The sequence below is a fragment of the Enhydra lutris genome, unplaced genomic scaffold (assembly GCF_002288905.1).
Source record: "Enhydra lutris kenyoni isolate GAN:26980312 unplaced genomic scaffold, ASM228890v2 scaffoldscaffold1, whole genome shotgun sequence".
NCBI lineage: Eukaryota > Metazoa > Chordata > Mammalia > Carnivora > Mustelidae > Enhydra > Enhydra lutris.
Window position 1 is genome coordinate 105,744,399 of NW_019154085.1, and position 26,807 is coordinate 105,771,205.

The 26,807-nt window shown below is 42.3% G+C and overlaps 1 protein-coding gene across 3 annotated transcripts in view; it reads right to left on the reverse strand.

Moving 5' to 3' along the window:
• The window catches only part of LOC111146794 (CLIP-associating protein 1), a 264,703-nt gene that overhangs the window by 205,180 nt on the left and 32,716 nt on the right, over window positions 1-26,807 (reverse strand). For all 3 annotated transcript variants that reach the window (XM_022502657.1, XM_022502594.1, XM_022502516.1), the window contains exon 2: window positions 23,823-24,302. In XM_022502657.1, coding sequence (XP_022358365.1) covers window positions 23,823-24,017 — 195 coding nt within the window. In that variant the 5' untranslated portion in view covers window positions 24,018-24,302. The remainder of the gene's footprint in view (window positions 1-23,822; window positions 24,303-26,807) is intronic.

The window sequence follows — 26,807 nt, forward strand, 5'->3', positions numbered from 1 at the left end:
GATGATATTAAGGAATTTGGGGTAATTTTGTTGGGTGGTATAACGGTATTGGAGGTATTTTTTTAAGTCCTTATTTATTCGAGATATATACTGAAATCTTTACAGGTAAAATGATATGACATGTGAAGCATGCTTTCAAATACTCCAGGAGTGGGGGAAAGAGTGGAGGGAGAACAGATGAGTAAGAGTGGTAGAATGCTACTAGTTGTTGAAACTGGATGATGGGTACTAGGGAACTCACTGTTTTATTCTCTTTAGTTTTATGTATTTTTGAAAAACTTCCATGTAAAAGGTTAGAAATTTAAATACAAAACTTATATATGGATAATCATCACAATATTAAGTGGCAAAAAATTTGCAAACAATAACTATATTGTATACCTGAAACTAATATTACACCACATATTAACTGGAACTTTTAAAAATATTTTATTTATTTATTTGTCAGAGAGCGAGAGCATGCACAAGCAAGCAAAGTGGCAGGCAGAGGCAGAGAGAGAAGCAGGCTCCACGCTGAGCAAGGAGCCCGATGCGGGACTCGATCCCAGGACCACAGGATCATGACCAGAGCCAAAGGCAGCAGCTCAACCCACTGAGCCACTCAGGGGTCCCATTAACTGGAACTTTTTAAAAAAGATTTTATTTATTCATTTATTCACTCATTTATTTATTTACTTATTTCATGGGAGAGGGAGACACAGGCTCCCCGCCAAGCAGGGAGCCCAACAGGGACTGATCACAACTGAGCTCAAAGCAGACGCTCAACCGACTGAGCCACCCAGGCGCCCCACTGACAAGAATTTTTTAAAAACTTAAAAATTTTTTTGCAAACAGCCTAAATCTCAATTAAGAACACATTAGGTAAATCACAACACACATTAAAAAGGAGTATCGAAATGTCCTAGAAATGACCATATTTTAACAACAAATATTCTACTGAGAGAGGATTTCAAGTACTTCCATTTTAACCTCAACCTTTCAAATTAAGTTCTTTCCAGCTTATGTCCGAACTCAGGCAAAGACCCCGCTTTCAGGCAACCATTCCCTTACAGGAACCTAAACCACACCCTCAAGCCATAGGGACCGCCCTGAGCCAGCAAGACCCCCATGACTGACCCCAAGACCGTGAGACCTGACCTGTACTGCCCACAGGCAGGTACTCACAGGCCTTTGCCTCAGTTTCCTTCTATAAACCTAGAAGTATCCTAAGCACTTTGGAGACAATCTTTGAGATGACATTGGTTCACTGGTCTTCCTGGTGTTGGCCTCTCTGAAATGAGTCCCTTTCTTGTTTCACCAACACTTGACCCTCGGCCTTTAGATTTTGCCCGCGGTGAGTGACCAAACCTGGTCTGTTTGGGATCCCCAGACACAGGAGCTCTTGCACCCCAGCGCCCAGACAATAGGACTAATTTTTTTTTTTTTTTAAACTTTGAGTAAAACAAAGTAACAACCAACCAACAGGCTGTGGAACTGCAGGTGCACTGGAAGTGTAACGAGATGTACACACACAGAACTGCCTGGAAGGGAGCTGACCAGGTGTGGGCATCTCCAGGTGGTAATACATCAGGCAAGTTATTTTCCTCACTGTTCTTTGGGAACTTCTTATGAAGGCATTCACTCATATAATTTTAATTTCTCAGGAGGGAGGGAGTGATCAATATTTGCTTTCAGTTTGACAAATTTAAAATGGGATTGAAAATATGGTTCTTATGGTAATCAAACGGCATATAATGTTTAAAGCAATTATCAAAAAATCAAGCATACAACCAGATGTGCAAAATATGCTAGAGCTCTTTTTTTTTTTTTTTTTTAATTTTAAAAATCATAAGACAGGGTACCTCGATGGTTCAGTCAGTTAAGCATCCAACTCCTGATTTCAGCTCAAGTCATGGGATCAAGCCCCACATCAGGCTCCAAGCTCCGTGCAGAATCTGCTTAGGATTCTCTCTCCCTCTCCCTCTTCCTCTCCCTCTCTTTCTCTCTCTCTCTCTTCTTTCCCTCTGTCCGCCCCCTCCAACTTGAGTTCTTGCAACACAAATGAGTGCTCTCTCTCTCTCTCTCTCTTCCTCCAATTAACTAATTAATTAATTAGGGCACCTGGGTGGCTCAGTCAGTTCAGCAGCTGCCTTCAGCTCAGGTTGTGATCCCAGAGTCCTGGGATCGAGTTCTGCATTGGTCTTCCCTGCTCAGTGGGGGTCTGTATCTCCCTCTCACTCTACTCCTCCCCCTTGGTCATGCTCTCTCTCACCTTCTCCCTCTCAAATAAATAAAATCTTTTTTAAAAATTTTAATTAGTTAATTAAAAATCTTTTTAAAAACCTCTTAAGAAAGCAATGGCTTCTTAAAACAAGCAAAAATCCCTCACTCTTGTGAGCTTTTATAAAAACCCACATACTTCCCTTCTCTTCCCCCTTGTTGTTATTTGTTGACACCTAACATGTTTGCTTCATTTTGAAGTTTAAAACAGAATTCAGTCTACGCTACTACACCCCCATAGTGTTCCTTTCCAAACAAATCTTTTGTTAAGTACACTATTATTCATGCCCTTAGACTGTCTTTTCATAATAACATTTTAGATGTGACTTATCATTTTAATCACAGGGCGTTTTTTATTCTCATGACAAATGCCTGTGAAAAATCAACATTCTCCTAGGATTAGGCATCTCTGTAACTTACTATTAAGAGGACTGAAGAGGTTGGTGGGATGTGTGTGGTACTTCTTCACATATGGAATCCATTCTCCTCTTTTCCTTTTTTAAAAATTAGGGTACCATACACACACCGTGGAAATTGTACCTTTAAACTAAAGTGTCCAATTCAGTATTTCCAGTATATGCAAAACTGTGCATCTATCACTGCTACCTAATTCCAGAACATCTTCATCACCCCACAAAGAATCTCATTACCCATTAGCAGTCACTCTCCAAGTCCCCCCTCCCCTCTCCTCCATCCCTGATAGCCACTAATGCAATTATAATTCTTACTAAGGCTGTTTTCTTAGTGAAAAGAATAGGAAGATGCAATACATTCCTTCATAAATCAAAAGATCTTCATTCTACGCGGTTTGCAATTTATTAAGAACATGCTTCAACTCCACACACACCATCATTATGCATCAGAGAAGGTAAATAAGCATTTTCCTCTTGAATCAATCCTCCCTCTATTATGAAGCAGAAATCAAATCAAACAGCCAGAACTGGCTTACTCTGACTGCATCACTAATCAAGTCTGAACATTTGGCCGTGCCATATTTCACAATCTCCTTTCTCAAAATTGAGGCAAAAAAAAAAAAAAAAAAAAATCTAGCAACTACCACAAAAAGATAAACTAAATGTAAAAAAAAATAAGCAGTAAGTCATTAAGATAAGCTAAATTTATACCGATGTTTGCTCATTTAGCTGGCAAAAACTTCTCAAAACAGTTCATGTATTAAATGCAGCAACAGATTTTTGTATCTTTTTAGAGCAACCATAGCACATTTATGGGGTAAAGTGGGGCTGAAGCAGTTGAATATGTTTAGCGGATTCTCGATCCCAACTGCAGTATTGCTGGGGTATCACATTTTTAATTTTTGTTTTTTTGTAGGCACCATGCCCAGTGTGGAACCCAGCGCAAGGCTTGAACTCACAACCCCCCTGAGCTGAGATCAAGAGCCAGTCACCCAACCAAAAGAGCCACTCAGCCCCCATGGTATCACGTATTTTAAATAGGAGAAGTTACTTTTGTTGCTACCTTAATTCCAAGAGAAAAGTGAAGGAATCACTGTAAGTTACAAAGACATTGCTTTCTGCAGCAAATCCAAGTTCTGTTTATTTTTTCATGTGACAATATAGATAATCTCATCCCTATAATATCCTGACCAGTACCTTCTCAAAAACAGCTGTGTTAGAAAAGTTTTAAATTCCTGCTTATAAAAACAGGATGTGCCTACTATGGGAAATTTAGAAAATACAAGAACGTAGAAAGAAAACCTATCATCTCTAATTTCATCATATAGATGACTATTTATTTTTTTTAGATGTTAACATTTTCATAGCTCTTTCCAGATCATTTTTTCTATACACTTGTACATAGCTGAGATCTTGCCTTTCCATTTTACATTTTTCCATCAGGATTTCCCCGTGTCACCAAAACTCTTTATAACTATGCTTCCTGCAACATACACCAAATTCTGCATAAATGTGCGGAATTATTTACACACATGTATTAAATTTTCCTAATGCTGGGCATCTGAGATTTTCCCAGTTTGAAAGCCACTATTTCTAGTTTCAAGCAATGTTCTTTTAATCAACAGACACACATTTCTTTCATGGACACACATCACATGCACAGAGGCCACACATTTTGGCTTGGTTATTTTCAAGCAATTGTGATGCAGAGTCACTGCCAAAAGCCCCATTCCTGTCTGAGAAAAAATATCATCCATATCATTAGGACTCTGGAATGAACAAACAATGGGGCATAAACTCTTTAAACCATTTAGAAATGAAAGGCCATGCCCTCAATCAGTCAAAAAGCATTCTCTCCTACTCTACACTTGCAATCAGACCCTCTCCTGACCTTTAATACCAAGAATGTGAGAAAGGAAGATTCGTTTTGTTTGCCTGGGTGTCACTTTGGCAATGGCTATCTTACATAGCTGACCTTGACTTTCCACTTTAGACTCTCTTCTCGGGCAGACCAGCATCTCATAAAGGTGACCTCAAAGCAACGGATCCACTCCAGAAGAAGGCTGCTGTAGCTCCAGGACAGCCAGCCAAGCCTTTAGGACAGCAGGTCAGGCTGTAAAGTAGAACCAAAGATTTCCAGGGCCCGTTACTTACCCAGCCAATAAATATAAGCAGAAACTCCAATTCTTTGTCTCAGTCCAAAAGGTTATTACTTTTTAAAACTGACATAAAATAAGCTCTGCCGAAAACTTTCAGAGAGTCCAAATCAAATATTAAAACAAAAGCAGCCAAAAAGGAATATGAATTTGATCCTGAATATCCCTAATTTAAAACATAAGACTGCTTATTGACTTTACCTTATCTGCTGTTCCACTCTACCCAGCTAGTTCCTTCTGCTCTCTGGTACTATTAAATAGTGCCCAGAAGCGCTTCTCTCCCTCCCAAGAGGCCTTTTTGTTCTTGGTAAGAAATAAGTATTTTCCTTCTGGGTTGTAGGTAATCAAAATTGTTCTGGCTATTGGAACAGATTGCTAGTCTACTTAAAATCTTTATTTTGTGTTCTTTTTATTCACCTGTGGACACCAAGCCAGTTCCCATCCACTATGATGAGAGGTTATTCTTCCAAGCATCCGCTAACCTTTTTTAATTCCTTCCACTGAAAATTTAAACTCAGCAGCCACTACTATTAGCTCAGCAGGAAATCCAAGACTTGTTTTATTTTTCCTACCATACCCGGTAAACAATGTGATTACAGAGCAAAGTTAATTAAACCTATCAGCCATAGGCTGAATGGCTATTTAAAAGCCTTGATGTTCTACAGACTTCCACTCAAACTACAGTCAAAAGCTGACCATGTACATGCCTAGTGGATATTACTTCACCTGGAGGAGTCTCAGAGCTAACTAACCTCTGAGAAGTGGGGTAAGATTTAAGAATAATGCATATAAAAACTTACTATTCCTTCTATCACACACCAGGATAAAAATATCAGGTAACAATCTTTATGACACTCAGACCGATCCTTTTCCACAATCTCCACCAGCATTTATTCCTTTTGGCAAAATATGCAAAGCAAACACTTCCATTTACTTTTGACTTCACTCAAGCAAAATCACCTTCCTCTTTTCTCAGTGCCCACCGAGAGTCCACGGGGCTAGTATCATCCCACCCAAACCCTTTCCTGTTCCTGCTGGTGTGTATACTCTTCTGTTCTTCACTTTGATTGGTTAGATCAGTTTCATGCTTGTTTGAGGGCAGATTCTCCCAAGACTGGAAACTCTTTACGGCATTCCATGACTCACCGACACTTCTCCCTCACCACGGCCTGGAAGAGAACCAACCACCTGAAGACACACACTCTAACCTGTGGTTTTGCTGGGAGGGAGGTGGATAAATGCCCCCAAAGTGAATTAGATATGCCCCACTAGAGATGACTGCTTACTTCCAAAATAGTTTTTAAAAACAAAGTAAGAAGGCACCTGGATGGCTCAGTGGTTAAGTGTCTGCCTTCGGCTCAGGTCATGATCCCAGGGTCCTGGGATCAAGTCCCGCACCGTATCGGGCTCCTTGCTCGGCAGAGGGCCTGCTTCTCCCTCTCCCACTCCCCCTGCTTGTGTGCTCCTTCCTGCTGTGTCTCTCTCTGTCAAATAAATAAATAAAATCTGAAAGAAAGAAAGAGTGAGAGAGAAAGAAAGAAGGAAAAAGAAAGAAAGGAAGGAAGGAAGATAAAGAAAGAGGGAGGGAGGGAGGGAGGGAGGGAAAGAAAGAAGGAAGGAAGGAAAAAATAGGGTGCATAGCCCACAATCCATTTTAATTGCACATTTGAATGCAAGGACAGACCTGGGCCAATGAACTTTTACCCACTACCCTGCAAAGACATGCAGCCAATGCTCCCTCAACTACAGTCTTCTGGAATGAAGCTGCTCTACAATCCCACTGATTCCTCTGTGGCCTCTCCTTTTGCCACCGTCTGGTTGTTCTGGGACAAGTTAAATCCATTACAGGTAACCAAACGCAGGCAGTAACAGTGCTGGATCCATCACAAAGAAATGAAGAAAGAATAGCACATAGGATGCTACGCAATAATCATAAAGCTACCAAGTCTGTAGCACTATGTGTCAAGCACAATAAACTCTTTCACCCGCATGAGAACCCCATGAGATCAATATTGTCCCTACTTTGTAGATGAGAAACTGAGACCAACGGAGGTTAAGTAACTCCCTCATCATCATACAGCTAGTGAGAGGAATTCTAACCCAAACAGTCTGTCCCCAGATTCCAGGCTCTCAACTTTTCCATATAAATTATCTATTATTTTACAGAGCTGGAGCCACTCCCCTGAAGAAAACGGGGTAAAGAAGAGTATCCCTAGGAATTGATGAGCGGAAGCCCCAACATTACCAAGGACTTCCTAAACATCTCCCAGCTTGGGAGCATTTGCCAGCAAGTTAAAAAAACAACGGCTAGAGGGGCGCCTGGGTGGCTCAGTGGGTTAAAGCCTCTGCCTTCAGCTCAGGTCATGATCCCAGGGTCCTGGGACTGAGCCCCGCATCGGGCTCTCCACTCAGCGGGGAGCCTGCTTTCTCCTCTCTCTGCCTGTTTCTCTGCCTACTTGTGATCTCTGTCTGTCAAATAAATAAATAAAATCTTAAAAAACAAACAAACAAACAAAAAAAACAATGGCTAGAATAGCCAGAGGTAGGCCATGATGTCAGCGGATATGAAAGCAAGTGGCAAAGTAAGATTCTAGAACAAAGCTCCACAGAGACTAAGCACATTAGCTCTCCTTCGTCAGTGTTCCCATTTCCAGAATGGCATCCCCTGCCCTAAGAGGATGTACCTAGTTTTGGAGATGGCAAAAGAAACAGATCAATTTTCCCCAAAGACAAGAATCAAGATCTCATTCAATAAAAATAAATCCTTCTACCAAGGCACTGGAGGCTTCTCTGCGGAGCACAGAAACACATGACAAGTTCAAGATGGCTTTCTGTTTCCGCCACCTTCAACCTGATCACTCCACTTCCTCCTACATCAACGATGTCTTGGGCAGGAAGTACACAGATGTGCAGTCAACACGAATAAAGCTGACCTGCGTAAAGAACGAGCCCTTTCAAGTGCACTACAGTATTCTTAAAAAAGAAAAAAAATAATAATGTCCATTGTATTACATATATTTACATAAGCAGTAAGTATACATTCCCTTATAATGCTTCCCCTCCCCCTTAAAAATACTCTATTAGTAGTCTGGCACATGTCATACCAGATTTTTTCCTGGAATTCTAGCACCGAAATGCCAGTGTTTTTATGGTGGAATACCATCCTTTCTGTATTTTAAAAATGTGAAGTCTGAATTATTTATGTATTAAAGTCCATAGAGCGAACGTAAATGTTAAAGCAGCATATAATTCTCTATGGACATCAATATATAAATGATGCACATGAATCAGGTTGTTTTGAACTAAAGCAGGCTTAATAAGCCTTAGGGGGAAAAAAGCCCATCTCTTGTCAGCTGTCCTCAGTGTGTGCCCATGTTTCCACTGTGCCCATATCCACCTGTGCTTTGGGGCCCTGTGAGTTTGAATCCTCCTCATTCATTTTACATGAAGAGCTGCAGAGTGAAGCAACAAAGGTGCAAACACAGTCAGCCATGGATGGCCCCTTGGGGCTGGGCTGGGAGCACGCAGCACAGCTAGTCCCCAGGCAGTCCTTACTGTAAAGCTTTCACACACCTGCTCTGAATGTACTTCTCCCAAAGTGGCATCATTGGGCAAGAAGGCTAATTCTAGCTAAAATAAGTTATCCTGGAGGAGGAAAGGTACTTAGAGAACAGATCTGGACCTGAAGGGAAAAGAGGGGAGCAGGGGATCCAGCCCATGAGACCAAGAAAGAGGGCTGATCCAGCAGAGGGCTGGAAAACAGTCCGAGAGCTTTCTCATCCTATTTCCTAATCCCCTTACCATAGTCCCCTCTTAATATCTACAATGACTTCCCTTCCGTCTTAAATTGAAAATTACTTCGGAGCTCTAACAGAAGTAAATGTCCCAAACTGGTTCTCAGGAAAATGTAAGTGATGAATTAATAGAAGAGGCTCAACTTCACTCGCTTTAAGTCCCATTTCCTTAGTCACTACGAGATACCCCAGAGAGGGTCTTAAACAGTACAGGCAGATGGTAAGAGCACATGTAAAATGTAAAGCAGCATATAACTACGTACATCAGACATAAATGATTCAGATTTCAGATTTTTAAAATACAGAAAGAACGGCATAAGACCCATAATGACCCTGGAATTTTGGTGCTGTGATTCCAAAAACCACAGTGACAACCACAAAGGGTAAGTGTTCAGTTTAAAGGGGATGGGACAGATGGAAAAGCTCTCACTTGAAGACACAGCTAACAGTCCGAATAACACAGGGTCATCAGAGAGAAAAGAAGCCAAGTGGGGTCCATACAGAGAACTATGCCAAGCGCTGTAGAGCCGGGCACATTCAGGCTGCTCAGGCTGCTCATGCCTAACCACAGGAAGCAGAAGGCTCAAGAGTGTGCCTAAATTCAAACAAATGGCAAAAAGAGGGGCGCCTTGGGTGGCTCAGCCAGTTAAGCATCTGTTCTCAGCTCAGGTCATGAACCCGGAGTCCTAGGATTGAGTCCCATATCAGGCTCCCTGCTCAGTGGGGAGTCTGCTTCTCCTTCTGCCTCTCATCCCACTCGTACTCTCTCGCTCTCTCTCTCTAATAAATAAAATATATTTTTTTAAATGGTAAAAAGAATTGTGAGACAAACTGGAGCCTCTGAGGGGCACCTGGGTGGCTCAGTTGGTTAAGCATCTGATCTCGGCTCAAGTCACGATCTCAGGGTCACGAGATCAAGCCCCGCACAGAATCCGCTCAAGATTCTCTCTCTCTTTCCCTCTGCTCCTCCCCTACCCCAATCATGTTTGCAAGCTCCAACTCGGTCTCAAGATAAAAACAATACAAAACAGGCGCCTCTGATCCCAATGTCTGAGCCTCCTGCAGAGCCCGGCAGCCTCCCAAGCAATCTAATATACAAACTTCTGAAAAAATTAATACTGCTCCCAGCGGTTGCACATCAAGGCCACTTGCCCCCAGCCAAGCTTCATTCTTTTAGGGCAACCCAGCCTCCTTACTCCATCCCTTGACATGAAGTTTGCCGAGTAGGGAGCCATCATTTTCTTACACTGCCACAACTCCCCGGCCACAAGGAGCAGGTCAAGGGTTTGGGGCTATGCTGGGGTTTGTGGTTGTAATCCAAGCCAGGGAAAGAGAGGCTCCTTCCTCTAGTGGTGAAGCTGCAAGATGTCAGCCAGGCCCACAGCAGACATGAGTGCAACACAGAAGAGAAGCCACTGGCCAGAGAGAAGCAGAGACCTCCCCAACCTGAGTCCCCAGCGCTATCCCCATGGTAATCTCAGCCCCCACCCTGGTCAGTGATCCTCCCAAGTACTGCCCTTCTTCAGTTTAAACTGGTTTGAACTCAATTCCTGTTCAATACAAAGTCCATCTGACTCCCTTCCCATGGTCAGAAAGGCTAGTATCAGTTCTTTTCTTCACAGAGCTGTTTTAAAAAAAAATCCTTAGAATCATAGGCAGAATCAAACAAGATCACACACCTATCCCTCACTGCCCAACAAAAACAAAATTACTATCTGCTTGGTGTTACTTAGCGTTTACCGGCTTATTAGCCCAGTGAAGATGAGCTCAGTTACAAGAGGTGTGAAAGCACTTGGGAAAAGCAAAGGAACATTCTAAATAAATGGATTATGATGGTTTTTTTTCTCTGACAGCTCTCTAGGGAGATAAATCAATATTATTCTCATTCTGGGTAGAAAAAAAGAAAGCAAACAGGAAAAAAACAACAGATAGGGAGACCAATTTTTTAATATAACAAAATGGACTCTGTCGAGGTGTCAGGATTTTGTCCTCTGAACTATGGCCATCTTCTCTGCACGTGTTTATTAACAAGCCCAGACAGAACCTTTTCTCATCAACCTTTTGAAGGGGAAATGAGATTAGCAAGAATAAAATTATTTACTTCACATCCTAAGATTTGCCCTTACCTGAAAGGTTAGAAACAGGAGAGAGACTCTCCAGTGCTGTACTAGCTACCCAGCGATATCCTTTTCCCATGCAAAAGGAAGACTATCCAAAGAACAGTAACACCCAGGGGTGGCAGAGACACATTCACGCGCCACTGCCAGGCGCAGAACGGGGCCCACTCCGGCCCAGCAATTCATGTGGAAAGGTTTTCAGAACTTCCTACAAACACACACACACACACACACACACACACACACACACACACCCCAGCATGAACATACGTATGTTCAAGGATGCTCGCTGTCATGATGCTTACAACAAAAAAACTAGAAACTGCATAGGTGGTAGCAACCAACTATGGATAAAGAAATGATGGCTAACCATTCATAGAAGAGAATAATACACTGACATTGTATTAACTCATAAGTGATCTAATTTATTGATTTGAAAAAATGATCATGACATACATTTAAAGAAAAAAAACTCACAAAACAGCATCTGTAGGCTAAATAAAAGAAACTAGACACAAAACACACACACAAAGAACGTGTGTAGTATGATCTGCCTTACATAAATATTCTTTCCATTTTTTCTACCAATATAAACAATAAAATAGTGATGGCAAAAGACCAGGAGCGATTTTCAATTTTTTCATTATAACTTTATATTCAGAAGTTTCATTAGTTTGTTCTTGTTTGTACAATAAGCACATATCACTTTTATTATAGGAAAAACAAAATTATTTTTCTAAATCAACATTTGCAAAAATGCTTCAATTAGGCAAGCTCAAGAGAAATGTTTGAAAAAGGATGTTCCCAAGTTATGTATGTAAATCACAAAGCATATAAAGACTTAAGACCCTCTGTGAAAGAAGTCAAAGACAGAAATTCTCCTAAATGTTCTTCCAAATTTTTTTTTTTTTCTTAAAAACGACTTCTCCAATTTAAAAACAGACATGCATCATGCAGGAAAATAACTTACCTTTTTTCACAAGGTTATCCACAGTCAATAAATTGTATCCTGAAGCCTGAAATCTTGGAAGACTGCTCAAATTCATCCCAGTCCTCCCTACATCCAAACTAACGGCAGAAACCCCCATCCTGTCCTCCTCCCTAATGGCTTACTCCAATTTGCTTCTCCCTACTCCCCTGTATCAGTTCACACCACCTTCATTAGACAGAACCCTAACTCCTAAAGCAATCTTTAGCACCCAAAAGTCCTTCAGTGGCTCCCACTGCCCCTAAAGTCAGTCCCACCACCCCACCAGGCCCCTGTACCTAGATATTGCTCAGCCTTACTAGTATAGACCAGCTTATCTCAGAACAGGACCTCCATCAAGGTCACCTGCAACATGCGTCTTTGCTGAGCCAGGGCAACCATCTCTCTTCCCTCATACAAGAGTCCAAAAGGACACCTGGCTGGCTCAGTCAGTAGAACATCCGACTCTTGACCTCAGGGATCAATATACAGAAAAATATACTTTGTATGTGTGTATATATGTATTGTGTTGTGTGTGTGTGTGTGTGTGTGTGTGTGTACACATATGTGCATGGGTATTAAAATAGATAATATACATATATACATATATATACATACATGTGTGTGTGTGTGTGTGTGTGTGTGTGTATCCCCCCCCCCCGCCCCAAAGTCTTTAGAGAGAGATTCCTATCAGCCACGGAACCTGGCACAAAGCACTTCCTCCCCATCTATAATCCCATCTATGACATTTTTCTCCTGAGTCCAAAGCTCAAGCTGGTGAATTCTGTCCATTGGGACAGTGCAGCATGATAACCTAGATCTCACTCACTACTGTCTTGCTTCATCTGTTCTCTATGCTCTGCTTCTTTCCCCTCCTGCAAAGTGTCCTCTATTATCCTACTAAATCCAGGAAGGCATCTTGTTATTATCTGCCTTTCAGTATTTCTTGAAAAATCGTTATAAAAACTTATAGCTTACCATCTCTCCATTTCTTCACCCCTCCACTGCTGCTAGCCCAAACCAAACTTCATCACATTGTGCGTGTTCTACGCCCACCAATTATTAAGTTACCTTAAATTTTTTATGACTGTAAATGGACTTAAATAAGACTAACTTGAAACATTTTTTTTCTTTCTTCATAGTAGTTCCTTTTGGAGATGACTATCAAAATATATACTAATTCTGGGGTGCTTGGGTGGCTCAGTCAGTTAAGCATCTATCTGCTTTCAGCTCAGGTCATGATCCTGGAGTCCTGGAACCAAGCCCCACATTGGGCTCCCTGTTCAGCAAGGCATCTGCTTCTCCCTCTCCCTCTGCTGCTCCCCCTGCTTTTGCTTGCTCGCTCTCTCTGTTTCTGTCAAATAAATAAATAAAATCTTTTTTTGAAAACGCTAATAAACAGACATAGGATAAACATTTTTAAACTATTTGGCATCACCTAATAAATGAAGAAGGAATGATGGAATCAGAAAACCACCCTTTGGCAGCCAACATAGAAATAATTATTTTAGACAAACTTCATCATTGGATATGAAAATTGGTAGGTAAAATTTACATGGTCTCACAGTATCCCCCCACAGGATACCTATTCATTATAAAAGAAAAAAACCCAGCAACTTTCTGAAGCTACCTGGCAAAGATCTCTTTTACAGGTAAGAGAAAGACACCACGCATCTCCGGATAGGATGTACAGAGTACACCTGCATGGTATTCCTGCCCAAAATGCGCCACCTCAATCTAATCACGGACATTTAAGCAAGCTCAAGTTGTAAGAGCTTTACTAAATAAATGCCCTATGCTCTTCAAAAGTACTGAGAGAGACAAGGAAAGACTGAAGATCAGCTGCCCCAGATTTAAAGAGACTCTACATACAGATGAGAACCAAATGCAACTGTGATTCTGGATGGGATTGTGGACTAGAAGACTGTTTTTGCTCTTGCTGTAAAGGACATTAGGAGGACAAGAGGTGACATGTCAATAAGGCTCGTAGATTAGATATGTCTATATTCTACTGACCCTCATGCTGACTTAGAGAACTGTGCTAAGATGACATACACAAGCAAAAACACCCAAATATTTAAGAGCAAGAGAGCACTGTGTCTACAACTTACTCTCTGAAAGTCCACAACTCATGATAACATGCATACAGAAAGAAGGACAGGGCGCCTGGGTGGCTCAGTGGGTTAAGCCGCTGCCTTCGGCTCAGGTCATGATCTCAGGGTCCTGGGATCGAGTCCCGCATCGGGCTCTCTGCTCAGCAGGGAGCCTGCTTCCCTTCCTCTCTCTCTGCCTGCCTCTCTGCCTACTTGTGATCTCTGTCAAATAAATAAATAAAATCTTTAAAAAAAAAAAAAAAGAAAGAAAGAAAGAAGGACAAAACAAATGTGGTGAAATGTTAACACCAGGATCTGGGTGAAACATACATGAAAATTCTTTGCACTGTCTTTTGAAACTTTCCAATAGGTCTGAATATCTTCCAAAATAAAAAGTCTAAAAAGTATATATGGGGACACCTGGCAGGGGAGCAGTCAGTTAAACATCCAACTCTTGGTTTCTGCTCAGGTCATGATCTCAGGGTTGTGAGATCAAGCTCCACGTCGGGCTGGAGCCCGCCTAAGATTCTCTCTCCCTCTGCCTCTCCCCCTGCTCTCTCTCTAAAATAAATAAAGAAATCTTTTTTTTTTTTTTTTAAGTATATATACTCATGAGTCTAGCAGGACCAAAGAACTGTTTTATTGATCTTAAATATTTTGGGTTTTGATTAAAATAGAAAATGAGTTGTTTATCTCTCAGTCAGGATTCAGTCTCCTAAAGCAATCACCGTTAACTCGGGAGTGAATCCTTACACTCTTTTCTTTATGCTCTGATAAAGAAATTATTATTATCGCTGCAACATTGTAGGAAAATAGCATTGCATATTGATTCAGATGTGGGCTCTAAAGTCAGACTATTCAGATGAAAATCTGGTGTCTTACATCCCCCTAGTTAAGTGAACTGAGGCAAGCCTCTTTACTTCTTTTAGGCAGTTTCCCCAACTGTAGAATAGGAATAAACATAAGCTCATCATAGAGCTCCTACATCATGATTTAATGAGGCAATGAATGCAAAGCATGTAACAGTTTCTGGCACATAATGGGCACTTAATAACTGTTAGATATTAGTATTAGTCAACGTTAGCTGTGGTTTACTGCCTGTCGGCTCCATCTTCTCACCCCAGCTGTTTCTTTTTTCCTTCTATCTTGACACTCAATTTAGGATTTCTTCTATTACATGTGCTCTTATTTAAGTTTTAGCTTTCTAAAGCAAATCAAAGTATTAAAAATAAAAAGAGCAAGTGTAGTCCTCCTAGAACAGGGATTCTCAACCAATGGATTGGTTTTATGGGTAGGTTTTAAATTCACCCTTAGAATTCTTGGCCAGCTCTGCTCGTTGTTATCAGCAGTGCAACAGCTCAAGGATTTCTATCTTACTACAGCAGATCTGTGCCCTCTGTTCCAGGCCCAGGCCAACAAGGACTACAGGCAAGGATGCAACCTCAGCCTCTGGAAAAAGTAACTTTTCTTCTTACTACCAGTAACTCCATACTATGTCCATCATCTTCCTTTCACTGACCACATGCTATAATGCTAAGCACGACCAGCACCTTATGTACACTGGTTCACTGAATCCACATAAGAACGCTATGTAGTAGGTATCACCAGACACCCATTCTACAGATGAGGAGAGTTCCCTGCTCAAAAGTCAAAGGACAGAGCCTGAACAGGAATTCAGACTGTTCATACTCAAATCTGAATGATTTTCAATATACTTTGATGCTTTTGCATATTTGTTAACACATATTTAGGAAGAAATGCCATTAATTACATCCATCAAGCATATCATTTTTACTCAACAATCCACAGAAATTTTCTTTCCCCCCTTTTTTTTTTAACATTTTATTTATTTGAGAGAGAGCAAGAGCGAGAGAAATCACAGAGGGAGAGAGAGAAGCAGACTCACCACTGAGCAGAGAGACCAATGTGGGGCTCAATCCCAGGACACAGGGATCATGACCTGAGCTGAGGGCAGACGCATAACCAACTGAGCCATCCAAGTACCCTAAGATTTTATTTATTAATTTATGTGAGAGAGAAAGTGAGAGTTTAGGTGAGAATGGGGAGAGGGGCAGAAGGAGAGGAAAAAAGAGAATTTCAAGCAGACTCCCCATTGAGTATGGAGTCGGATGTGGGACTTGATCCCAGTATCCTGAGATCATGACCTGAGCCAAAATCAAGAGTCAGATGCTTAACTGCACCACCCAGGAGCCCCAGAATTTTCTCAAAAAAACTTCTCCTGTGGTGTTTTTGCTCTTGCTTAGTACCACTAACTAAAGCTTTTCAACTTAAAACAGAGACATCTATCTTTTTAAAATATACCTACCCAAAGAGGATTAAAAGTACACTTATATTGTTAAGCACTGAGTAATATATGGAACTGTTGAACCACTACATTGTACACCTGAAACTAATGTAACACTACATTAACTACATGAGAATTAAAATAAAATAAAAATAATAAAGGAATGAATGGATGGATGGATGGATGGATGGATGGATGGATGGATGATTGCCAGAAGCATGATGCAGTGCAGGGATGGGCAAAATGGGTGAGGAGGAGTGGGAAGTACAGGCTTCTAGTTATGGAAAGAAGAAATCATTGGCATAAAAGGCATTCGTGGGGAATACAGTCCATGATTCTGTAATACTGTTGCATGGGGACAGATGTTAGCTACACTTGTGGGGAGCATAGCATAATGTATAGACAAGTTAAATCACCACTGTTGTGCACTTGAAATGAATGTAGCATTATGTGCCACCTACAGTCAAAAAACCTTTTTAAAATAAATAAATGTTTCATAAAATGTAAACGCTGCAATCATTCAATCAACCAATAAAATACACCCAGAGAAGTGCGGCTCTTGCAACCACTGGACAACACTGCAGGGAAAAAAATCTGGGAATAATGAACAGCCTCTGAAAGGAGGCGAGGCTTGATGGCAATACCAAGCGGACTGCCAGAAAAAGAAACAGAAGTCACTTCATCTGAATCCAATAATCTTTTCTGGCTCTCCTCTCAAGGACACAGAGGGAGGAATAAAAACCTCAATGAACGCCAAGGTTGTGGAGATAGAGGCCAGGGGAATGAGAGCAACCTCCCTTATCGGTCACACCTTCCCTCCCCGCCCATAAAGGGCACCTGATGCAGGGCAGACGTAAACACTGTGTTCTGTAAAGAGGCTTAAGGAAAGACTAAATCTTCTATGGTCTACAAGAAGTGGCGCTGCCCAGAGAGGGAGAAACAAGAAGGGAAGTCAGGCTTCTCAGAACCTTTATGAACTCATTCCTTTTGATTCTTCATGGCCCTATGTAATTCTACCTCTCCAACTCAGCCTAACACAAACCCTAACATTTTTTTCTTCTCCACAATACAACCTTTATAGACACTCCTACGATGCAGTTTAATGGTTAATGATATCCTATCCTACACTGTGCACTATCCCATCATTTGCCTTCCCTGCCCTCCCCCACCCCCATCCCATTAGACCATTAGGGCAGAGACAAAGGAAGCCCCAGGTTAAGAGAGAACCTACAAATTTCAAATACAAAGCAGCATGGCATGGGCCTTGAGACAAGCGTGCACCGGGATGATGTCCACAAGAGCTAGACTGCCTGGGCACTGGTGGTCACGGTGAGGGTGGGGGCCCGGCCCAACGGTCCTCACTGGATGCCCAGCCCCCAGTGCGGTATCTGGCACATCATAAGTGCTTAATTAACTTCCACTGTTGCATAAACACCTGGGATCAAGTCCAGAAAACCTTAGTTCCTAGCTCTGTCACCTTGAACAAGTTACTTGTCTTACTTGAGCATCAGTCGCCTCATCTGTAGAATGAAAGAACGCTACGTATTCCCTACGGTAATTAGACAGTAAAAATGAACTCATATTAGCACAATTTCTGGTACATAGTAAATGTCCCAAGACCATGGGTTATCAGTATTATTTTATCATATTAAATACAGGTCCACAATCACTTATCCAAAACTCTGGCAGCTAGATGTGTTCTGGAATACAAAATTTTTCAGGTTTTACAAAAAATCAAGCCATGCGCTGTTACATGCATAGGATAGGAAACATGGAGAGACTAGAACCTACAGACAGAGGGGAGTGGAGAAATATACGTATTGAACAAAATCTGGGGCAGCAACCTACAATCAAACATGAATACTTTTGCGGTGAAACATGTCCTGAGCAGATAAGTAAAGACTGCAAGTAGTTTCATGTCAGTTCACTGTGGGTCAAACAACAAATGAAAAACACGAGGTTTGGGGGCTTCAGGGATTTTGGAACCGAAGAGAAAAGATTCTGGGACTATATTCACGAAAAGAACCTGGTGCACACAAAGCCTGCTAAATGTGCAGGTGCCCGTACCATGAGGGTGTTGGGGCTGGATGGCACTGCGCCGCCTGCTGAACAGAAGGGATCGTTCACTGGGAAAGCTGCACAGCATCAGTGTCCCTCAACTCCCTCCAGCTGTGAGAGTCCAGGCAGCCTCTCTGGGTCAGACCATTCTTCTTTCATCCCTTCTCATCTATCATCTTTCATCCCTATCTCATCTAGAAAGAGAAGAGGGGAACACCAACAGTGGTTGGAGGTATATACAAAAATCTACTCCACCATCTTTCTTATTGTTCAAGTATTAATAAAGGAAGAGGGGGCCCCTGGGTGGTTCAGTCAGTTGAGTGTCAGCCTTTGGCTCAGGTCATGATCCCAAGGCCCCACATCAGGCTCTCTGCTCAGTGGGAACCTTCTCCTCCCTCTCCCTGCTGCTCCCCCTGCTTACTCTCTCTCTGTCAAATAAGGAAAGAAGGAAGGAAGGAAGGAAGGAAGGGAGGGAGGGAAGGAGGGAGGAAAAGAATTTGCACAAAGTAGGGCCTCAATGTTCCTGTTTGGGGGCTGGAAAACTACAGTCCATGAGACAAACTGGTCCTCCATGTTTCTATAAATTAAGCTATTTTGGAACACAGTCATACCCATTCATTCGTGTGTTCCCTGTGGCTGCTTTTGCACTAGAATGGCCCAAATTAGTTAAATACTTGCAAGAAATCCATATGGCCCACCGAGCCTTAAATATTTACTACATAGCCTTTAAGAAAGTTTGCAGACCCTGTTCTGTTCTCATAATTCTGGATGATCTCACTTACTTCATGTATAAAATCAGGGTAGCACCACCTACCTTGCAGGGGCGTTGTAAAAATTAAATGAGGTAAGACAGGTAATATCCCAAATACAAGGTAACTAAGCAATAAAGGGTCGCTATTAAACTACAATTAACGCCAATACAAATCTGTTTACCAAGTTAAGAAATAATCAAATGTAAAACGATTCAAGCTCCAGGACACTGTTTTTTTTTGTTTGTTTGTTTGTTTAAGATTTTATTTATTTATTTGACAGAAAGATCACAAGTAGGCAGAGAGGCAAACAGAGAGAGAGGAGGAAGCAGGCTCCCCACTGAGCAGAGAGCCCGATGCAGGGCTCGATCCCAGGACTCTGGGATCATGACCTGAGCCGAAGGCAGAGGCTTAACCCACTGAGCTACCCAGGCGCCCCCAGGACACTGTTTTTTTAAATAAAGCATTGCAGTGACATTCTCTGTTAAGGAATAACAATATCCAAGTACTACTGTTTTGTTTTGTTTTTTTAAGATTTTTTTTTTTTTAATTTGACAGATCACAAGCAGGCAGAGAGGCAGGCAGAGAGAGAGAGGAGGAGGAGGCAGGCTCCCTGCTAAGCAGAGAGCCCAATGCGGGACTCGATCCCAGGAGGCTGGGATCATGAACTGAGCCGAAGGCAGAGGCTTTAACCACTGAGCCACCCAGGTGCCTGGTTCAAGTACTACTGTTTTAAAAGCCTAAAATTGTTCCCTTTTCTTCTTTAGTCCTCAATTTAAAAAAAAAAAAAAAAAAAAAAAAAAAAACAAAACAAAAAAAAAACAAGAAGCCAAGCTGCAAAGTTTTAATATGAAATGAATCCTTTCAACACATAATGTTACATATTACATGTCAGAGAAAAACTAAAATGTACATCAGGCTCTAATGAGAAATCTTGATCTTTGACTAAAAAAGGTGGGTGTGGCTAAAAGCTAAGTTTCCAGATTTTGGTAAAGCTACCAGGACTACTTGCCCAATAGTCTAAGCTCCTGAGTTCACTCATGGAACCAATATTCGCTGAGCCCCTTCTATATTCCAGGCTCCAGGCTCCAGTTGTGCAGAGGGCTTGGTGTCCCCACACCAAGAGAGCTTATAAAGAAAGAGGGTGCTCATGGCGCACCTGGGTGGCTCAGTTGTTAAGTGGCTGCCTTCAGCTTGGGTCATGATCCCAGGGTCCTGGGATTGAACCCTGCATTGGGCTCCCTGCTCAGTGAGGCAGGGAGCCTGCTTCTTCCCTTCCCACTCCTCCTGCCTGTTGTGTTCCCTCTCTTGTTGTGTCTCTGTCAAATAAACAAATAATATTTTTAAAAAACAAAGAAAGGGAGGGAGGGAGGGAGGGAGGGAAGGAGGAAGGAAGGAAGGGAGGAGGTGCTCAGTACTGTGTAACATTAGAACTATCCAACAGGGTCCAGACCATAAAGCCGTCAGTGTGAAGCTGTGTAAGATACTAGAGCCCGGCGGCTCCTAAGAGATTATTCAGTCAAACACTGGCACTGCACAGACAGGTAAAGCAACTTCTCCGTGATCACCTCCAATTCGGTAACAAACCGCATCTTCCTGACTTCTTCACACCAGGCTATCTTCTTTAGAAGTTACTTCACGAAGGGTCAAGTCCAATCTTTCTTCACACTTTGTGATGCTGAAAACGCTATTCTGAAAGACACCACCCCATCTTCAAACCTTGGATTCCTCCAGGAAAGTGTTCTCATGTTCTTCTGCCCTCCCACTGAATTCTGCGGGTCTCTGCTACTGCTCCCACCGTTCTATACTGTAACCCTTGGCTTAGCTGATTAGTGTTCTCCCTCCCTGCTCCCCCAGTCCAGGGACAGGGACTTCCAGTCCCCTTGAAGACAGGAACCAGTCTTGATTATGACGACCTCAGTGCTTGTTAGAGGGCAGACATGGGACAACTTGATACACTGTCTCATTTATTTGTTGTTGTTGTTGTTTAGAAAAGCACTTTTATTGAAATTTAATTTAAATTTTATTAAATTTAATTAATTAACATATAGTGTGTTACTGGTTTCAGAGGTAGAGGTCAGTGATTCCTCAGTCTTGAATAACACCCAGTGCTCATTCCACCACGTGCCTTCCATAATGTCCATCACCCAGTTACCCCATCCCCCCACACCTCCCCTCCAGCAAGCCTCTGTTTGTTTCCTATGATTAAAAGTCTCTTATGGCTTGTTCCCGTCTCTGATTTTTGTCTTATTTTATTTTTCTCTCCCCCTATGCTCCTCTGTTTTGTTTCTTAAATTCCACATATGAGTGAAATCATATGACAACTGTCTTTCTCTGATGACTTATTTCACTTAGTAACACCCTCTAGTTCCATCCATGTCATTGCAAATGGCAAGACTTCAATTTCTTTTTTATTTTTTTTTAAAGATTTTCTTTATTTATTTGACAGAGATCACAAGTAGGCAGAGAGGCAGGCAGAGAGAGAGGGGAGGAAGCAGGCTCTCCACTGAGCAGAGAGCCCAATGCAGAGCTTGATCCCAGGACCCTGGAATCATGACCTGAGCTGAAGGCAGAGGCCTTAACCTACACTGAGCCACCCAGGTGCCCCCAAGATTTCAATTTCTGATGGCTGAGTAGTATTCCATTGTGTGTGTGTGTGTGTGTGTGTGTGTGTGTGTATACCCATCTTCTTTCTCCATTCATGTGTCGACGGACAGCGGGGCTCTTTCCATAGTTTAGCTATTGTGGACATCGCTGCTATAAACATTGGGGTGTAGGTGCCCCTTCAGATGACATTTGTATTTTGGGGGTGAATATCTAGTAGCGCAATTGCTGGGTCATAGGGAGCTCTATTTTCAACTTCTTGAGGAACCTCCATGCTGTTTTCCAGAGTGGCTGCACCAGCTTGCATTCCCACCAACATACAATATCTCATTTAGCACTGGTAACAACTCAGTTATCCCAACACTGTACATAAGGGAACCAAACCCCAAAGCCAAAGCCAGGAAAGGTTAAGAGAGCTCGAACGGTGTAGCGGACTCTCTGGGTTACCTATGTAACATCCCTATTACCTCAGTCCCATTCTGATCTTCCTCCTTCAGCCCATAATATATAAAGCTTGAGTTCTATGTATGAACAAAGGTCCACTATTGCTCAGAGATCTGATGCTGTCCATTATAGTCAGAGTAGAGCTCTTTCTTTCATTATCTGCCCTTATTGGACTGGATGCTTAGAGAGTGCTTATTCCCTCATGAAAACAGTATTTTTTGAGCAGGAGTCTGACAGTATTCAAATACCATCCCCTCCTTCTCATGGCCATATGCTTCACTCAAAGGAGGCTGGACTCTTCTTGAGATCAGGAGGTCAAGCATGATGGTGGAAAACAATCAGGGATACCCATCCATTTTCCAATGATGCTGGGATGGGCAGGCAAAGCCATTCTGGCCAATCCGATGTAAAAGGTTCTGCTAGGGAGCTTCTGGGAAAGGCTTCCCTCCAAGTAAAAGACAAAAGCAGACACTCTTCTTCTCTGGACATTGCCTTAGCTACTGCAGACTTCTTGAACTCTTAAAGAAAATTACTCAATTTCCTGGTGGCAGTTTGAAGCCAATGAGTCAGCTTCAGTTACTCTCAGCCAAAAGCATAGCAATGTGCACACGGAGTGGTGGAACTGGGAATCCAACCCAGACAAGGTGATTTTACAGCCCTCGACAATGGCCCTCCACCACCCTCCCCTGTTTGTAACACTCCCATCACCCAGCACAAAGGCCGAGCACATAAGCAGCACTTGCCACCTGCAGCTAAATGAATAGATGAATGATACAGAAATTAAACTCTGAATGATACAGAAATTAAACTCCACTTTCAAAGACAGTATAAATTTTGTATGTAATTGTAAGTAAAATATCAGGGTCCCAGGTAATACGCTTAATGAGTATAAAGCCTGCTGACTCTTAAATGAGAGCAAGGTTTATAATGCATTTGGAAAACAAGAGTCCACACTAGAGCAAACAAAGAAATCCTGTTAAGCACCAGTTTCCAAATCCAAACCAACCTCAGTAAGACTGAGTCAATGAAAAAGCACAAGAGATTCTGTTTCCTGTGAGCCCCTTTCCCAATCCCAATGTCTACAGCACCTATTAGAAGTCATGCCAACACCCTACTGTTCTATCTCAATCTTGACCCAAAGGGGCCACCTCTTGGCAAACTAAGAAAGGGGAGGGGAGGTAGAGAGAATGACACCTCTGCAGCACAAGTCCAGTCCAGTTTTTAGTCACAAAAGCTCAATCCTTAAATGGTAAAATGGTCAATCATGACAACTCATTTGGGTCTTGGGACCCTGCCTGCATCCCCTACCCAGCAAAGGCACACGCCCACTTCGATCTTTAGAACCAGAAGGATATCCTCCAGGCCATTACACACAAGTCACAGAAGAGCCCTTGGCAACCCATACTATTTCTGGCCAGGTACCTAGGCCGACTTCAAAACAGAGATCTGAAGGTAAAATGTGCCACACACTACTGCCAATTCCATCCCCAACAGGAAATCAGTGAAGATGTTTGCTACTTATGAAGGACCACTCACCAACGTCTCATGACCCTTTCAATGTAAGATAGAACATTCACTTCAACTTCAGGGCTGCAATGGTTGTAAACTTCCCAACATAAAAGCCTCTCTTTATCTGTTCACTTGACCTTCTCTCAAAGTGCGAAAGCATAAGGATTCTTTGATCTCCAACAAGAATTAAAGAAGACCCTACTTGCTCCAGAATGAAACATCCAAAAGCCACAGCCTGAGTGTCTTACTGGAAGCCACCTAATGGCTCCCAAAGAAGTCTTTTTCCTAAGGACCAGTTCTGACCCGCCAAGGCAGCCCAGCCACCTACACGAGTGCCTTCTTAAAGCAGCTTACCTTGTAATTGCTAGAGTTCACCCAAGAGGTAGCAAGCCCATCCACAAGTTTATCTAACATGGTCTGGTCATGTTCAAGGTCAGCAGACTTCTGTTTGTCTGAGAAATAGTCTATAAGTTCTTGGCCAACCTGTAGTCGTTTCCCCACATCCTTCTGCAACACCTGTGCCAGGCAGGACTCCATGCGAGGCTCCATGGTGGAATTCAAATCCAGATCCAGCAGAAGCTAGAGGGCAGTCAGGGTGACACCCTCCCAGGAAATATACCCGGGAGGTTGCCTCTTTGTTCGCTGAAAGTTACTAAGAGCCTGTGTTTCAAAGATGCAATCCGGGGAATGGCAACAATGCACCATGTGTGTCTGAAGAGCAGCTGGTAGGATATTAAAAGTCCAATTTAAATAACTAGTAGGAGATAAAGGAGTGAGTGGCCAAGTGAGGTTCTGCTATTGGGTCTGAAATTCTTCATAATTCAGCAGTCCATTCTGAAAAGGGAAAGAGAACGACAAATCAGCACAGAGGACAAAACATCCAAATGTTATGAAACATTAAATCAAAGACAAAGCAATTCACGCTGCAGAATCATTTATAAACACAAGTGGAGTGAGAAGCATGAATGCTTGGCAACCATACCAGAATAACATAATTATTATTTTTACCAGGAGGAACATGGAAGCCCAAAGCAAAGAGCCAATGAGCTACACAGTTGGTAGGTTGATGTTTTTCACAACTTTCCAGCTTGTAAATGAGCCAGTCAGGAAAGCAATCTTCTGCTTCAGCTAGCATATTTATTTGTTGCTTAAATTTTGCTTCCCACCAAAAACCTAACACCCCTCTGCGTATGAATCACTCGAGGTACTGTAGCTTATTGCCATACTCAGAGTTTTCTTAAAAAAAAAAAAAAAAAAAAAGGCGCTGGAAATGGGGCAGGCTCCATAGAAACACCACTGACCGAAGTGGCCAGGCTGATAACATGAACTAGAAACAGCACGTCCATCGAGCTTCTTGCTCACTAGCTTGACATCAGAGTGAACAGTCGTCCCTGCCGCTGCCTTCTCCCTCCAACAAAGAAAAGGGAGCGATGGGAGGGAGAAATGGGAACAGGCCCACACGCTGATCACTTAAGGACAGTATTCTCAGCTGACAACAGCACCATTTGGACCTGGTGGTCTGTTATACAGAAAATCGGGAGATCTCAAAATCATGTTACAGGAAAGTTGTACCAAACTGTTTTCATTAGATAAACTCGGGAAGCTGAACACTTAATCTGTGGCTGCTGGAGGAACCGTACACATCCATTTCTTACTACAATTTCTTCTCTTGACTCTTTTCATTCTAACCAAAGATGGCTCACAAAAAACCTGTCTTCAAGACGCAGCACCTCCCTGCCTCTGTACTAAATGGAACCGCTCCTCACAGCAACAGTCAGTCCCCTCCTCTCGGGGTCCCAGCAGGTAACTATGAACTTATCCATCAAGTAAAATCACAAGTCCGTGCAGAAGAATTCCTCCCCTTACTAACATCCCCTCATCCATCCCTATTCTCAAGATGAAGAGCACAGTGCACTTTCCGAGTTCCAAAAGCACAGACTTCTGACACCAACAGGAATCGTTTAAGTCGAGTCATTCAACGAGGAAGACCCTCCTTTAAAGCCCCTGACACACAATTACCCATATTCTACTTGCATGGGGTTGGGGGCAGGACAGCATTCAAGAAGACTCACTGTCTCAAATGGCAGAAGAGACAGCTGCTTTCCAGTCACTTCCATACCGCGGAACTGGTCTTTTCTTCATAAGAAGGTTCTTCAAATACATAAAAGCAGCTATTACCCTTCATTCCAATTTTTAATCTGAATATAATATCCCCAGTTCATTAATCAGCTCCTACGTTGGCCTAATGAAGGTATCAGTGATACAGGAAAACTGGAGAAACTAACAGAACTTTTTCTCTCTTGGCCCAATATTAACCCAAGAAGCAAATCAAACAAGGGTGGGCTTGTGGTGGATTAAAAATGGCCACTAATTCTTTGTTTCTTTTTTCCCCCACCAAGGTGGGAACTTAGTCCCCTCCACAGTGACCTGAGGTTGGCCCTGTGACCTGCTTTGGCCAGCAGCAAACCAGCTACTGCAAAAGGAAGCAGAGATGTGACAGGCAAGCACTGCAGCTTGCCCTCTTAGAATGCCGCCCTAGGCCTGCCATGCAGTGAGGAAGCTCCTGGAACCAGAGAGGCCATGTGAAAGAGAACCAACACACCCCAACCAGCAGCCAGAAGCACTGTGGGAGTGCGTCCATCAGAGACCACTTACCTCTTTCATTCGTCATCTGACTGCAGCTACGCAAATAAGTCTAAGGAGACAAGCAAAAAAACTACCCAGCTGAAACACAGAACTATGAGAGAGAATATTTCATTGTTGTTTAAAGCCACTAAGTTTGTGGGGTTTGTTATACACCGACAGATAACAGATATACTCCGCCTTCCCCTAAACATCTATCTTTCATTCTCAGTGAAAAGACTCTCCTATCCTTTACTCCTTCCAGGGTCCTAAAATCAACAGATGTTAACCAATAATGAGGATAACCTCATGGTTTTTAAGCACCTACTTGAGGTGTCAAGTTCCATGCTAGATCATTTATATCCATTATCTTTAATTCTCCAACCAACTGTATAAAGTAGGTACTGAAATCCCTATTTTATGGATAAAGAAACTGAGGTAAATAATTTTCCAAGGCCACACAGCCAATTAAGTTTCCTTTCCCATCTTCAAACCCTTATGATTATAAGTCTGGCCTATTTCTCCTCTTACTCAGGTAAGGGAGGTCAGACTTCATGCTCAGGTAGGAAGCAACAGGCAAGAGAACAAACTCTCCATTGCTAGGAAAGAAATGATCCCATTCATTCCAAGTCTCCGCTGTAACTTTAAAAATATGTATTATATAAAAAGCTCCCCTTCAATAAGAATTGTCCATGATTTCTAACAAATAAAAGTATA